General features: G+C 43.1%; 1 protein-coding gene across 5 annotated transcripts in view; it reads left to right on the top strand.

Moving 5' to 3' along the window:
- LOC100466970 (nuclear pore complex protein Nup214) overlaps positions 1–13,817 on the top strand; it is an 82,234-nt gene that overhangs the window by 27,345 nt on the left and 41,072 nt on the right. For 4 of the 5 annotated variants that reach the window (XM_034664687.1, XM_034664688.1, XM_034664690.1 and 1 more), the window contains 3 exons: positions 2,309–2,569; positions 3,498–3,659; positions 6,413–6,512. In XM_034664687.1, coding sequence (XP_034520578.1) covers positions 2,309–2,569; positions 3,498–3,659; positions 6,413–6,512 — 523 coding nt within the window. The remainder of the gene's footprint in view (positions 1–2,308; positions 2,570–3,497; positions 3,660–6,412; positions 6,513–13,817) is intronic. The other variant, XM_034664689.1, reaches the window with a different exon arrangement.

Consider the following 13,817-nt stretch of genomic DNA (forward strand, 5'->3'; position numbering starts at 1 on the left):
GATGTGTCTACTGAAATGATGATTTCTTTTTTTTTTTTTTCTGTTAACATGGCTTTCTGCCTTTTCTAACCTAAGTTAGGGTTTATACAGAATAAGATTCTTTAGGTTTCAGTGGGGCCCCTTTTCTAATGCCAGGAAGGTAGCCGCATCCTTGATACCAGCAGGGAGCGAGCATATCAGCTGTGAAGACAGCGCCGTCGGGAGAGTGGGCAGGCCAGGCTCCTGGCCTCTGTGAGGGAGCATAGCCATTGCATTTCTCATGCAGTGGATCTCCCTCCATCCAAGGCCAGTAAATGGCATCAACAAAGATGAAGGAAGGAAACACGAGACCTCCTGGGTTATTATATCAGACCTTGGGAGTTAAGCATAGTTATGGCAGTCTCTATCCAGTTCTTGAAGGCGATGAATGGGAATTGTCTTTTGTTGCTGTTACCTCTCAGGAACTAAGATTTTAGAGAACTGTTTTAGAGCAGTGTGGCCCTAAGAAAATGTGGGGTTTCTACTTATTTTCTCTGTGTTACAAGTTACCACAGATGTGGTGGCTTGAAGTACCACTTATTTATGCTCTCACAGTTGCGCGCTACAGGAGTCCAGGAGCAGTGTGGCTCCACTCTGTCCTCTGCTCCAGGCTCCCAGACTCAGGTCAAGATGTTGGCTGGGCCGAGCTCTTACCTGGAGGCTCTGGGGAAGAGGCCACCTCTAAGCTCATTCCCCTTGTTGGCAGAATTCAGCTCCTTGCAGCTGTCGGACTGAGGTCCGTGTGTCTTTGGCGTGTGCTCCCAGGCCCTTCATACGCATGCCAGCAAGAGCACGGTGAGGTCTTCTCAGGCGTCAGCGCTCTGACTTCCTCTTTTGCTTCCTCTCTCTGCCTTTAAGGGCTCACGAGATTTTACTTTGGGCCCACCTGAGTAATCCAGGATAACCTTCCTATTTTAAGACCAACCGATTAGTAACCTTGATTATGTCTGCAACATCCCTTTGCCATGTGAGGAAACGTAACCATGGTGTGGCCCCAGGGGCAAAGGTCATGGGATCACCGTTCCTCCCAGCACAGGGTTTGGTAATATTGTTAAGAACATGGTCTTTCAAGTCAGATGCAGCTAGATTTTAATTCTGGTCCGCCACTTAGCAGCTTCAGGACCTTATGCAAATACTTAATCTTTGTAAGTATTAATTATAAAGTCTGATAATAGCAGTTTTTAATTTATAGGATAATTGTGAGGATTAAATGGAATAATTTATGTAGATCTTTGTATAGCATCTGGCACCAAATAAGTTCTCAGAAGATATGCACTGCAGTTTTACCAGCGGTGCCGGTGGTTATGGATGGAATTTCTAAGTAACCCTGCTGCCTGTTTACTTGCATGAAAATTCTCTGGCCCAGTGCTGTCCAGTAGAACTTTCAGTGATGAGAGATGTTCTGTATTTGTGCACTCCAGTATTGTAGCCCCATGTGGCTGGCGAAGCTTGAAGACTTGGTATTTTCATTTAATTACTTTTAGTTATTTTTAACTTAAATAGTCACATATGGCTAATGACTGCCAAGGTGAACAGTGCCGCAGCCCCAGCAGGTAGCGTGGGTTTTCAGTTGCATTTGGTGAGTGCGACAAATAAAATCTTGCAGAGTGATGTGCCTGTCAGGCAACCAAGTCAGTTAATAGTAGCAGTGCTTTTAAGTAACTTTAGAAAGGGCTAGGTCTTTGGTTTGGTTTGTGTTTTTTCCAGTATGCACGTAGTCCTATGTATTCCAAACTAGTGTGAGGCCTTACTTCATCATTTATAGAAGCGGAAAAAAGAGGGAAAGTCAGAATTCGTTTCAGTCAGGAATTTTTTTTTTTTTTTTAACCTGATTGATTCGAAAGAATCATTTGAGGGTTGGGGATGTTGGAGGCACGGAGACTGAGGACATTCGGTCTTCCCCAGTTCGTGTGACCTGTTCTTAGAAGTTTGTCGTTGGCGAGAGGCTCTTCTGTGCAAGCTTGTCTGGTACTTTCCAGGTTTGTTGGTAGTCTGTCGGTGAGAACTTGTGGCTGCAGCTCTAGGTCTCCTGCACAGCAGGCATTCTGTCTCTCACTTCAGATTTTGTTTGACAGAATGTTCCTGTCCTACACCGCTCGGTTTCTCAAAGCTTCCTTGGAGCAGGGCCGGCAAACCGTGTATGTTCACCTTCCACGACAGCTTCTTCCACTTAAAAGAAGTTGTAATTCAAGTGTTTCTAAACTGGGTATTTCTGTATTGACAGTGAAAATGACACAGCTTGCAGACTTACTCGAATCGTCTAACTTGTACTTTGTTTTGGGCTTGGTAGCCAGCCTGTCCCGGTCAGCCTTCCTGTCTCAGAGATACTATGAAGACTTGGATGAAGCCAGCTCCACGTCGTCCGTCTCCCAGTCTTTGGAGAGTGAAGACACGCGGGCGTCCTGTAAAGACGATGACACGGTGGTGCAGGTCCCACGGCATGCGCCTGTGGTGCGCACCCCTTCCATCCAGCCTGGTGTCTTGCCGCAGGCAACGCCTTTCGCTAAATCTCACCTGATTCATGGTTCACCTGGCGTGATGGGAACGTCCAGTAAGTGCACAGCGGGCTCCCTGTTAGGTCTGTGTCTGCTGGAGGAGCCGTACGTGGCTGTTATACTGTTACACCACTGAGTCCAGCCCCTCTCTGCTAATAGTCCAGAAATTAGAAGCTGAATTCTGAACATCTGAAAGAGGCAGGAAGAAGGGGCCCTGCACGGCTCACACTGGCCCAGCTCTTCTGCTGAGTCAAGCTGGTATTTCTAAAACAGGTGTGGGGCACCGGGCTGGCTCAGTCGTAGAGGCGTGCGACTCTTGATCTTAGGGTCATGAGTTCGAGCCCCACGTTGGGTGGAGAGATTACATACATACATTAAAACAAAAAACAACAACAAACACACACACACAAATGGCATTTTCGGGAGTAAGAGGAGGAGGCTGTTTGCCTCGCTCTAAAGCAACATCCACACTCATGCCTTTCAAATCCTAAATCATTTCAGTTCGTTCCTTGTAGCCATATGCTGCCCCGGAACTTGCCGGCTGCCATGCTTGGTGTCAGTATTGGCTCTCAGAGGTGACTGGCATCGGGCTGTCACACCTCCAGTTCAGTGTCAGGACTTCACGTTGAAGGGACTTCTAAAAGAGAACAAACACCCATGGGGCGGCGCTCGAATGGAGAGATCTTATGAGAAGAGAGTAGGGAGTTGACCTGCGTTGGCATGAAAGTTCTATCTCAGTCCGTATCAGAGAAAATGCTTGTGTCAAGGATTTAGCTAATAGAAGTGGGCAGGCACATCGCATGTGGCATCTTTGAAAGAAGTGCCAGCCTGTGAGTTTACTGGTACTTTTCCGTGTGCGTGCTTAGGCATTTTTAACCTTAGCGTTTTCCCTGCAACTTCACAGTGGAGGACTTGCCACTTTTCACTTTTGTGTATTCCTCTTCTCCGACCCACTCTCTCACTTAGTGTTTCTTTTTCCTTCAGTGTCGACGTCTGCTAGCAAAATCATTCCTCAAGGGGCTGATAGCACAATGCTTGCCACAAAAACCGTGAAACATGGTGCCCCCGGTCCTTCCCACAGCCTCTCGGCCCCCCAGGCAGCCGCTGCTGCAGCACTGAGACGTCAGATGGCCAGCCAGGCCCCAGGTAGACACAGTCATGAGCTGCGGCCACTGCAGGCCAGCACAGCAGGTCCCGGGAGGCAGCTGGCTCTCTTTGCTACCCTTGAGAAGAGAGGACTGATGGGACAGTCCTCCCCCTGCTTTGGGGAGCAGGTCCCAAGAAGGCAGAGACTAGAGCTGAAGCTTTTTCATTTCAAGGGGAGGTATTAGATCCGCCTCATCCAGTCGAGTGGGAAATGAGTGGTTTTTGGATGAGGTGGTTGATCCCTACTTTTGAATCATGTCTGCTTAGAGCCCCAAATTAATCTTTGCTGTTAGATCACCTGATAACATTAGAATTGTCTCACCGTGTCCTTAAGGATCCCAGCCACCCTGGGAGGTGGGTATTAGTGTGCCCATTTTGCTTTTGAGTAATGCCAGGTTCGGGGAGAGTGAAGGTGACCCAGCCGATAAGCCGCAGAACCCAGCCTCCAGCCCTGCTCTCTTTCTGTTTCAGCACACTGTTTTCTTAGATTGCCAGTGTAGCCTTTACAGATGGAGACTCTGATGAGCTCCTCATCGTCAGCACTTGCATTTGTCAATGCCTTGTGGTTATCCAGAACTTCCTGCGTTAGGATTTCTAGCTAGTTGGCCTCAAGGGCTTCAGTTGTCACTAGTAATCAGTTTGTACAAGCCAGTGGTTCTCAAGTGGAGGCTATTTTGTACCCTGCACTCCTCCCTAGCAGTTGGCAGTGCTGCTGGCATCTGGTGGGTAGAGGTCAGGAATGCTGCAAAAAATCTTCAAATGCACAGGACACCCCCACAAGAAAGGATTATCCGGGCCGAAAATATCAGTAGTGCCAAAGTCGAGAAACTCTGCTAGAAAGCAAATATTTTTGTTTTAGTTGAATAAAATAATTTTTTAGTTTTATCATTGCTCAGAACACATATCACTTTGGACAGTTCTTTTTAAAAGACTAAAGAGACAGTGGTTTGATTTAGACAAAAAAAAAGATTACCGTTACGATAAAAGCATTCTTAAGAAAAGTTCAAATATTAAAACCCTTATTAAAGCATCTAAAATAGCTATGAAACAGGGGCGCCTGGGTGGCACAGTGGTTAGGCTTCTGCCTTCGGCTCAGGGCGTGATCCCGGCGTTATGGGATCGAGCCCCACATCAGGCTCCTCCGCTATGAGCCTGCTTCTTCCTCTCCCACTCCCCTTGCTTGTGTTCCCTCTCTCGCTGGCTGTCTCTATCTCTGTCGAATAAATAAATAAAATCTTAAAAAAAAATAAAATAGCTATGAAACAGCACAAACAAGATAACTTTTTAAGGTACCTTTGATGGGGCACCTGGGTGGCCCGGTCGGTTGAGCAGCTGCCTTCAGTTCAGGTCATGATCCCAGGGTCCAGGGATTGAGCCCCACATCAGGCTCCCTGCTCAGTGGGGAGTCTGCTCCCTCTGCCTTTGCTGCTCCCCCTGGTTCTGCTCTCTCGCTCACGTTCTCTCTCTCAAATAAATAAATAAAATCTTTAAAAAAAAAAAATAAAGAGGTACCTTTGAGCCTTCTCAAAAAATAGAAGTCTTGGAGGAAGCAGGATCTTGGCATTGTGCTGAATAGGCCCCAAATCAAGCTGATGGAGTCGATTATTTATAAACGGAAAATCTGCCAGGATGTAGGATTATTCCACTCAGCAGGAGGTGGTGTGATCTCTGTTATCACTTTGGAAGCAAAAAATCTCTAAGGTGTAGGCACCTTTGAACGTGAAAGATGCAGTGTGTGCAGCCATAGGCAAGACGAGCCTGCTCGCTTCTCTGAAGGAGGGAATGAGTGAGCTGTCGCACCCCCCGTCCCCCCTTGGCCACCGTGTTCAACGGTGCCAAAAAACTGATCCAAGAGCTTTCCTCAGACTTTCTTGGCAGTTAATTATAAAATGTCATTAAGTGTTTTGGAGCGCAGTTTGAAATTACAGGACTAAAAAAGACACCCGAGCTGACACGCCTAAGATAGATAAAGTGTCACGCCCATCTCTGTTGCCATTCCTTAATTCAGGCCTCTTGTCCAGGCTCCATTTTCCACCTTATTCATGTGCCTGTCTCACTAAGCCGTGAGCTCCTTTAGAGAAGAAACTGTATTTTGGACATTTTTTTGTATTCCCAGCACCTAACAGAATCTGGCATTAATAAGCCGCCTGTGTGAAAGAATGGTTGGATGGATGGTTGGATGGATGGATTGCAGAAATCCTTAATCTGAACACTGCTCATCCTCTAGCTCCTTCTGCCCTTTTCCGGGATGAGCCAACAGTGTTGCAGGTAGCTCAGCTCTGCTCTATAAAAGCTGGCCAGGGAATTCTTTTTTCCTAAACTAGTACACTTGATTAAATTGCACAAAACCTCATCCCATGATGTTTTTTTTTTTAAAGATTTTATTTATTTATTAGACAGAGACAGCCAGTGAGAGAGGGAACACAAGCAGGGGGAGTGGGAGAGGAAGAAGCAGGCTCATAGCGGAGGAGCCTGATGTGGGGCTTGATCCCAGAACGCCGGGATCACGCCCTGAGCCGAAGGCAAACGCCCAACCGCTGTGCCACCCAGGCGCCCCTCATCCCATAATGTTAATGAATGGAGTAGGCCAGCTGTCCCATTGAACACAGAGCTGCAGAACTGCCCAGAGTAGATTTCCTTTATATAATAAGATTACATTTTGCTTGAATTTCTTGTCCTGGTTATTTTTGTATGGCTGGAATTTGTGACCCTTTACTGTAATTAATACGCCTCTCTCTTCTCTGTTTAAATAGCTGTAAGTACTTTAACCGAATCAACTCTGAAGAATGTCCCTCAAGTGGTAAATGTGCAGGAACTGAAGAATAATCCCGCGGCCACCTCTGCAGCGATGGGGTATGTTACTACTTGGAGTGTGTTTCAGCCAGAGTTCTTCTGTAGTAGCGATGGACTGCCTGCAGGGGGCAGCACTGCTGCCGTCACGCTGTTTCTGGCCGAGCCTTAGGTTCTCTTAGGTTAGATCTCTTTATCCACCGCACCCTGTCCCGGGCACAGTTGAGGGGCATTTCTTCACTTTGAACATAGGGATGATGAGGACCAGTGTCATTCAGGGAGTTGGTGTCTGGTGATTAGTCCCGCGGTAGGAAGAGCAGCCACGGGACCTGTGTTTTTTTCCACATCATGCCTGCTCTCTGCCACCCCACAGAGCAGGTCTGCTCACTGCCCTGTTTTGGCCTTATCAAGTGGCCCTGCTTCACTAGTCCACCGGCCTTCTCTTTACTGCTCATTGGTCCGTTTATCAACACTGCCTGTTCCAGGAATTTCTTAGTTATCTCAGGGCTATCCTAACGGCCAAAAACAAGCCTACCCACTTTCCTATCTTGTAGTGACCTTGAAGCTTTGGTATGCTGTTTATACCAAGATGGCATTTGTGGTTGTTGTGAACTTCCAAGGGAAAGAACTGTGCATTAGAGTTTGGGAATTGTAGCCAGATTCCTAGTGTAGGGAAAGCAAAGAAAAGCCACCAAAAGGCAGAATATTATATAAGAAAGGAAAATCCAGCTTAATGGTGAAAGCAATATGGTCTGGTATTTCTGAGATACTTTAGCCATTAACCATGGAGAAGAAGCACCTCTTGATGATTTCACTTAGCCTTTTCTTTTTTTTTTTTTTTTATATATTTTTTATTTGAGAGAGGAAGTGAGAGACCACACAAGTTGAGGGAGGGCCAAAGGAGAGGGAGAAGCAGACTTCCCGCTGAGCAGGGAGCCCGACATGGGGCTCGATCCCAGGACCCTGGGATCATGACCTGAGCCAAAGGCAGATAGATGCTCAACCAACTGAGTCACCAGGTTCCCCCACTTAGCCTTTTCTTAAACTCTGTTTCCCTCAACTGGTTCGTCTGAACAGATCTCTGATCAGGGCTTTGTCAGAGGAACAGATCTAAGTTTGCCCTTTTCTCTGACCTAAGAAAAATAGACACAAAAAATGAAGGGGAGTCTTGAAGAAACTTTCTCTTCCTTCCCTACGGGTTTGGACTCCAGTACAGTTATTGACTTTGTATGCCCAGCATGGTACCTGGAATGTAGTTCATTTTTAGTAACCACGTGTTGAGTAAGGGGTTAATGCTAAGCATAATTGATAAATGCAGATTGGCATTTACTGCCTCTTCCAGTAAGAAAGCTAGAGAGAGAAATACATTCATTATGAAACTGCTTTCATATTCTGGTAAGTGGTAGTTTCCTTAAGTGTAGTTTAAGCATTTAACTTTGTGTTTAACTTTTTCTGATTAGTATCTTACAGAAGATTTATTGTAAGATGAGCTTACATATTTCTGTTATTGGTGTATCTTATGTTCACTGGCTTCATCCATTACATTCATTGATGAACCATCCTGTTTTAAGGAAGAGGGTTTATCTAGTGTGAACCCACAGCTACTCAGTCACTTTGGAGTCTGCGGATTCTTACCAGGCACCTGCTCTGAGTGTGATACTGCCCTGGCTGTTAGGGATGCAGTCGTGAATAAGACTTACCAAGTCCCCGCTTTCACAGCACTTATACTTTAGGAAGACAGCCACTAAACTGGCAATGATACAAGCAGTTATTTGGTTTCAGTACTGTAAGTCCGATGAAGAAGTGTGGGCATATAACGAGCCAGTCTGCTTGAGTCTGGGCTGACGAGGAGGTTGGTTAAGGGAAAGATAATTTAGCTGAAAGTGACCAGAAGTTGCCCGTGGAGAGAAGAGTGTTCTGGACAGAAGATGCAGAATATCTGGAAGCCCACACCTGGGACAGAGCAGAGCACATTTGAGGCAGAGTTGAGAGAAGGCCAGTATGGCTAGAGACCTTGGCAGGAGGTGGAGTATGAAGAGGGAGGCCAAATGATGTGGCGTTGCTGGTTTCTTTGGTTGTTTACCAAAACACACCAGACACATCATTTCTTTTTTTTTTTTTTTTTAAGATTTTATTTATTTATTTAAGAGAGAGAGAGAAAGCATGAGAGGGGGGAGGGTCAGAGGGAGAGGCAGACTCCCTGCTGAGCAGAGAGCCCCATGTGGGACTTGATCCTGGGACTCCAGGATCATGAGCTGAAGACAGACGCTTAACCGACTGAGCCACGCAGGTGCCCGGACACATCATTTCTTTCAGGAATTTTGGTGTTCATTTATTTATTATTTCAACAAATGCATAATTAAATACTTTTTTAAAAATTAATCAGTTTAATTTAGAGAGAGCACGTGAGTGGGGACAGGGGCAAAAGGAGAGGGAGGGAGAGAGAAAAGCAGACTGCACTGAGCGTGGAGCCTGATGCAGGACTTGATTCCACGACCCCAAGATCATGACCCAAGCCAAAATCAAGAGTCAGACGCCCAACTGACTGAGCCACCCAGGTGCCACTTAATTAAATACTTAATACACTGTTCTAGGGGCTAGGAATAAAACAGTTAACAAAACAGACAAAAAAAACCACCAACCAACCCTGCCCTGGTCATGGAAAGACAATAAGTGAAATGAATAAGTCAAATATGCAGTGTTTAAGATGGTGACAGGTGTGATGGAAGAAATCGACATAGGCAATGGATTTAAGGACTGGTATCTGGGTGTCGGCTACAATTTTAAAGAGGGTGGCCAAAGAAGGTGCTTCTCCTCCCTGGTTAATGACTAAAGTATCTCAGAAGCACCAGACCATATTGCTTTCACCATTAAGCTGGATCTTCCTGTCCTACATAAAATTCTGCCTTCCATTGGCTTTTGATACTTGACATTTGAGTAAAGACCGAAAGGCCAGAGAGCAAGCAGGTCTCATGAGTATCCTAAAGAAGAAAGCCCTAAGCACAGGGCCTGTAGCAGGAGCGCGTCTGGCAAGTTTGGGAAGGTTAGGAGGCTGCTGGTGGCTGGAGCAGGACGGAGGGCACCTGGAGCCAAGGTCGGAGCGGGGGTAGGGGTGGAGTTCTGTGTCCTATAACATCTAGTGAGCCTTGGTCAGGACCTGGCTGCGGACTGTTGGTTGCTTTGGGGCAATTGTATAACCTGATCTGATTTGTTTTGTTTTTTTTTTTGTTTTTTTGTTTTTTTGTTTTTTTTTTTTTAAAGATTTTATTTATTTGACAGAGATAGAGACAGCCAGCGAGAGAGGGAACACAAGCAGGGGGAGTGGGAGAGGAAGAAGCAGGCTCATAGCAGAGGAGCCTGATGTGGGGCTCGATCCCATAACGCCGGGATCACGCCCTGAGCCGAAGGCAGACGCTTAACCGCTGTGCCACCCAGGCGCCCCATGTGCCACCCAGGCGCCCCTGTTTTGTTTTTTAACCTTACCAAATTTTTTAAAATTGAGGCGTAATTTATATATAGTAAAATTCACCTTCGTTTAGTATAAAATTCTGTGAGCTTTGATAAACATCAAAAGTTGTGATGACCTATGGTTTTAGCAGGAAGCTTCTGGTCCTTATATTGAGAAAGGACTAGAGTAAGGAATGGTAGAACCAGAATAGTTGTGGTGGAATATATACATAACAAAATTTACTGTTTACCAATTTATCATTTTAACCATTTTGAACTGTAGCATTTTAGTGATGTTAAGTCATTTACCATGTTGTGTAAGCCTTACCACTATTTATTTCCAGAACTTTCATTATCCCAGACAGAACCTGTGCCATTAAATAACTGTCCACTCCCCCCTCTCCGCAGTCACTGGTAACCTTAATCCTATTTTCTGTCTCTAAGAATTTGCCTATTCTGGGTACCTCATATAAGTGGAATCATACAATATTTGTCCTTTTGTGTCTGGCTTATTTCATTTGAATTTTTAAGATTCATTCAAGTTGTAGCATGTGTCAGAATTTCCGTCCTTTTATGGCTGATTAATATTCCATTGTATGGATATACTCTATCCATTCATCTGTTGATGGACACGTGGTTTCCCCCTCTTAGCTATTGTGAATAATGTAGACATTGTGCACTGTCCTCGTGCGGTATACACGTGTCTGTTTGAGTCCCTGCTTTCAAGTATTTTGGGTAATGTTTTAGAAGCAAAATTGCTAGGGGCACCTGGCTGGCTTAGTTGGACGGACATCTGACTCTTGATTTCGGCTCAGGTCATGATCTCAGAGTCGTGGGATCGAGTCCCTCTCCCTCTGCTCTTTTCCTCCTGCTCATGTGTGCTTGTGCGCGCGCACACGCTCTGTCTCTCTCTCAAATAAATAAATAAAATCTTAAAAAAAAAAAAGTAGAATTGCTAGATCAAATTGTTAATTCAGTGTTTAGCTTTTTAAGCTAAACATAGTTCAAACTATTTTCCAAAGCAGCTACACCCTTTTACATTCCCAACAGCAATGAGAGTTCCATTTTCTCTATATACTCACCAACACTTGTACTATCCATGTTTTTGATTATAGTCCTCCTTGTTGGGTGTTAGTGGTATCTCCTGTGGTTTTAATATGCATTTCCTAATGGCTAATGATGTTGGGCATCCATTTGTGCTTACTGGCCATTTGTGCCTTCTTTGGAGAAATGTCCCTTTAGATCTTTTGCCCATTTTTTAAATGGATCGTTTGTCTCACATTCCTCAGGTGGTTCTTCACTTTCTTGATAGTGTCCTTTGAATCACAGAAGTTTTTTTTTTTTTAAAGATTTTATTTATTTATTCAACAGAGATAGAGACAGCCAGTGAGAGAGGGAACACAAGCAGGGGGAGTGGGAGAGGAAGAAGCAGGCTCATAGCAGAGGAGCCTGATGTGGGGCTCGATCCCATAACGCCGGGATCATGCCCTGAGCCGAAGGCAGACACTTAACCACTGTGCCACCCAGGCACCCCTGAATCACAAAAGTTTTAATGTTAATGAAGTTCAGCTTATTTATGTATGTATGTATATATGTGTGTTTGTATGTATGTATGTATTTTGCCTGTGCTTTGGATGTCATATTTAAGAAACCATTGCCTAATCAAAGGTCATAAAGATTTACATCTATGTTTTCTTCTAAATCTTTTAGTTTTAGCTCTTAAATTTAGGTCTTCGATCCATTTTGACTTAATTATTGTAAATAGTGTCACATTGTGGTCCAACTTCATTCTTTGGCCAGTGGATATCCAGTTGTCCCAGGACCATTTGTCAAAAAGACTCTATTTCCCCCCATTAAGTTGTCTTGATAGCCTCGTCACATTGATTCGTTTTTGATTGCAAACCAATCTTTGATAACAACGCATTGCCCTTGCATATGGTTGGATTCCATTTGCTAAAATTCTGTTTGCGTATGTCTTAATGAAGGATATTATTATGTAGATTTTCTTGTGATGTCTTTGTTCAATTTTGGTATCAGAACAATGCTGGCCTTGTAGGGTGAGTTGGGAAGTATTCTTTCCTCTTCAATTTCCTGGAAGAGTTTATGTAGATTTGTTATTATTTCATCCTTAAATGTTTGGTAGAAGTCACTGGTAGAGCTATCTGGTCTTAATATTTTCAGTTTTTTTAATAGCTCTAGGACTCTTCAGCTTACGTACTTCTTTTTGAGTGGACTTTGGTCATTGGTCTTTCAGGAAATTTGTCCATTTTATTTGAGTTGTTAAATCTATTGGCGTTAAGTTTTTCATAATACTCCCATATTAGTAGCCTCTCAATGTGTTTAGAATTAATAGTGATTTCACTTCCATCTTTCCTGTTAGTGGTAATTTGAATCTTTTTTTTTCTCCTCCTTATCAGTCTGGCTAAAGGTTTATCAATTTAATTCATCTCAAGGAACCAACTTCTGGTTTCACTGATTTTTTTTCCTATTATTTATCTACTTTATCTTTTTTTTTTTCATTTTCCTGTTTGCTTTGGGTTTCATTTGCTCTTCTTTTTCTAGTTTTTTAAGGTGGAAACTAAGGTCATTGATCTATGACCATTCTTTTCTAACACAGGTATTTGGTGCTATACCCTTCTAGCTCAGATCCACTCTGGTTACATCCCACAGATTTTGAATATGTTATGTTTTCATTTTCATTCAGTTCAAAATACTTTTGAATTTATCCTTTGGGTTTTTAAAAAATATATGTATACGTATGGATTATTTAAAAGTGTGTTATTTAGTTTCTAAATAATTGGATGTTTTCTAGATATCTTTTTGTTATTTCTAACTTAATTCCATTGTGAGCAGAGAATATGTTTTATATGACTTCAAGTCTTTCAATTTATTGGGACTTCTTTCATGACTAAAAAAAAAAAAGAAAATCAATCAATGTAATACATCATGTTAACAGAATAAAGAGAAAAAAAAAGAACTGAGATCAGGAAGGTTTTTCTTAAAGGGCCATACAGTAAATATTTCAGGTTTGCAGGATATGTGGTCTGTGTCTCAACTACTCATCTTGGCCATTGTAGCCTGCATGCAGCCATAGACAACATGTAAATTAATAGACATGGCTGTTAACAATAAAACTGTAGTTATAAAAACAGGCAGTTGGTCATTGTTCTGTAGTTGGCCAACTTCTGAGCTAGAATATCAGTCATTTTGGTAAATGTCCTCTGCGCACTTCAAAAGAACACATACTCTGTTCTTGTTGTTTGGAGTGTTCTATAAATGTCAATTAAGTTAAGATGGCTGATAGTGTTATTCAAGTGTTCTATATTCTCAATGATTTTATCTACTTATTCTGTCAGTTACTGAAAGTGGTGTTGAGATTTTCAACTATAGTTGTGGATTTGCTTATTTACCTAACAGTGCTATCAGTTTTTGTGTCCTGTTGAAGTTAGTTATTGGTTGCATAAACGTTTAGGATTCTTATATTCTTTGGATGAAATGACCCAGTTATCATTATAAAAATGACCCTCTTTATCCCTGGTAAGATTAATTGCTCTGAAATCTACTTTCTCATACATTAATATAGCCAATCCAGCTTTCTTTGTTTGGTGCTAGTATGGTATATCTTTTTCCCATCCTTTTATTTTGAATCTATTTTGTGTCTTTATATTTAAAATGTATTTCTTACAGACAGCATATAGTTGGGTCTTTGCTTTTTATCCAGTCTGACAATCTGTGACTTTTAATTGGAGTACTTAAGCCATTTATATTTAATATGAGTTTATGATGTTGGTTTTAATCTATCATATTGCTGTTTGGTTTCTGTTTGTTTCATCTGTTCTTTGCTCCATTTTTCCTCTTTTTCTGCAACTCCTTTTGGGTTGAGTATTTTTTATGATTCTGTTTTATCTTTTTTGTTGTCTT

Source organism: Ailuropoda melanoleuca, chromosome 7 (genome assembly GCF_002007445.2).
Source record: "Ailuropoda melanoleuca isolate Jingjing chromosome 7, ASM200744v2, whole genome shotgun sequence".
In the NCBI taxonomy this organism is placed as follows: domain Eukaryota; kingdom Metazoa; phylum Chordata; class Mammalia; order Carnivora; family Ursidae; genus Ailuropoda; species Ailuropoda melanoleuca.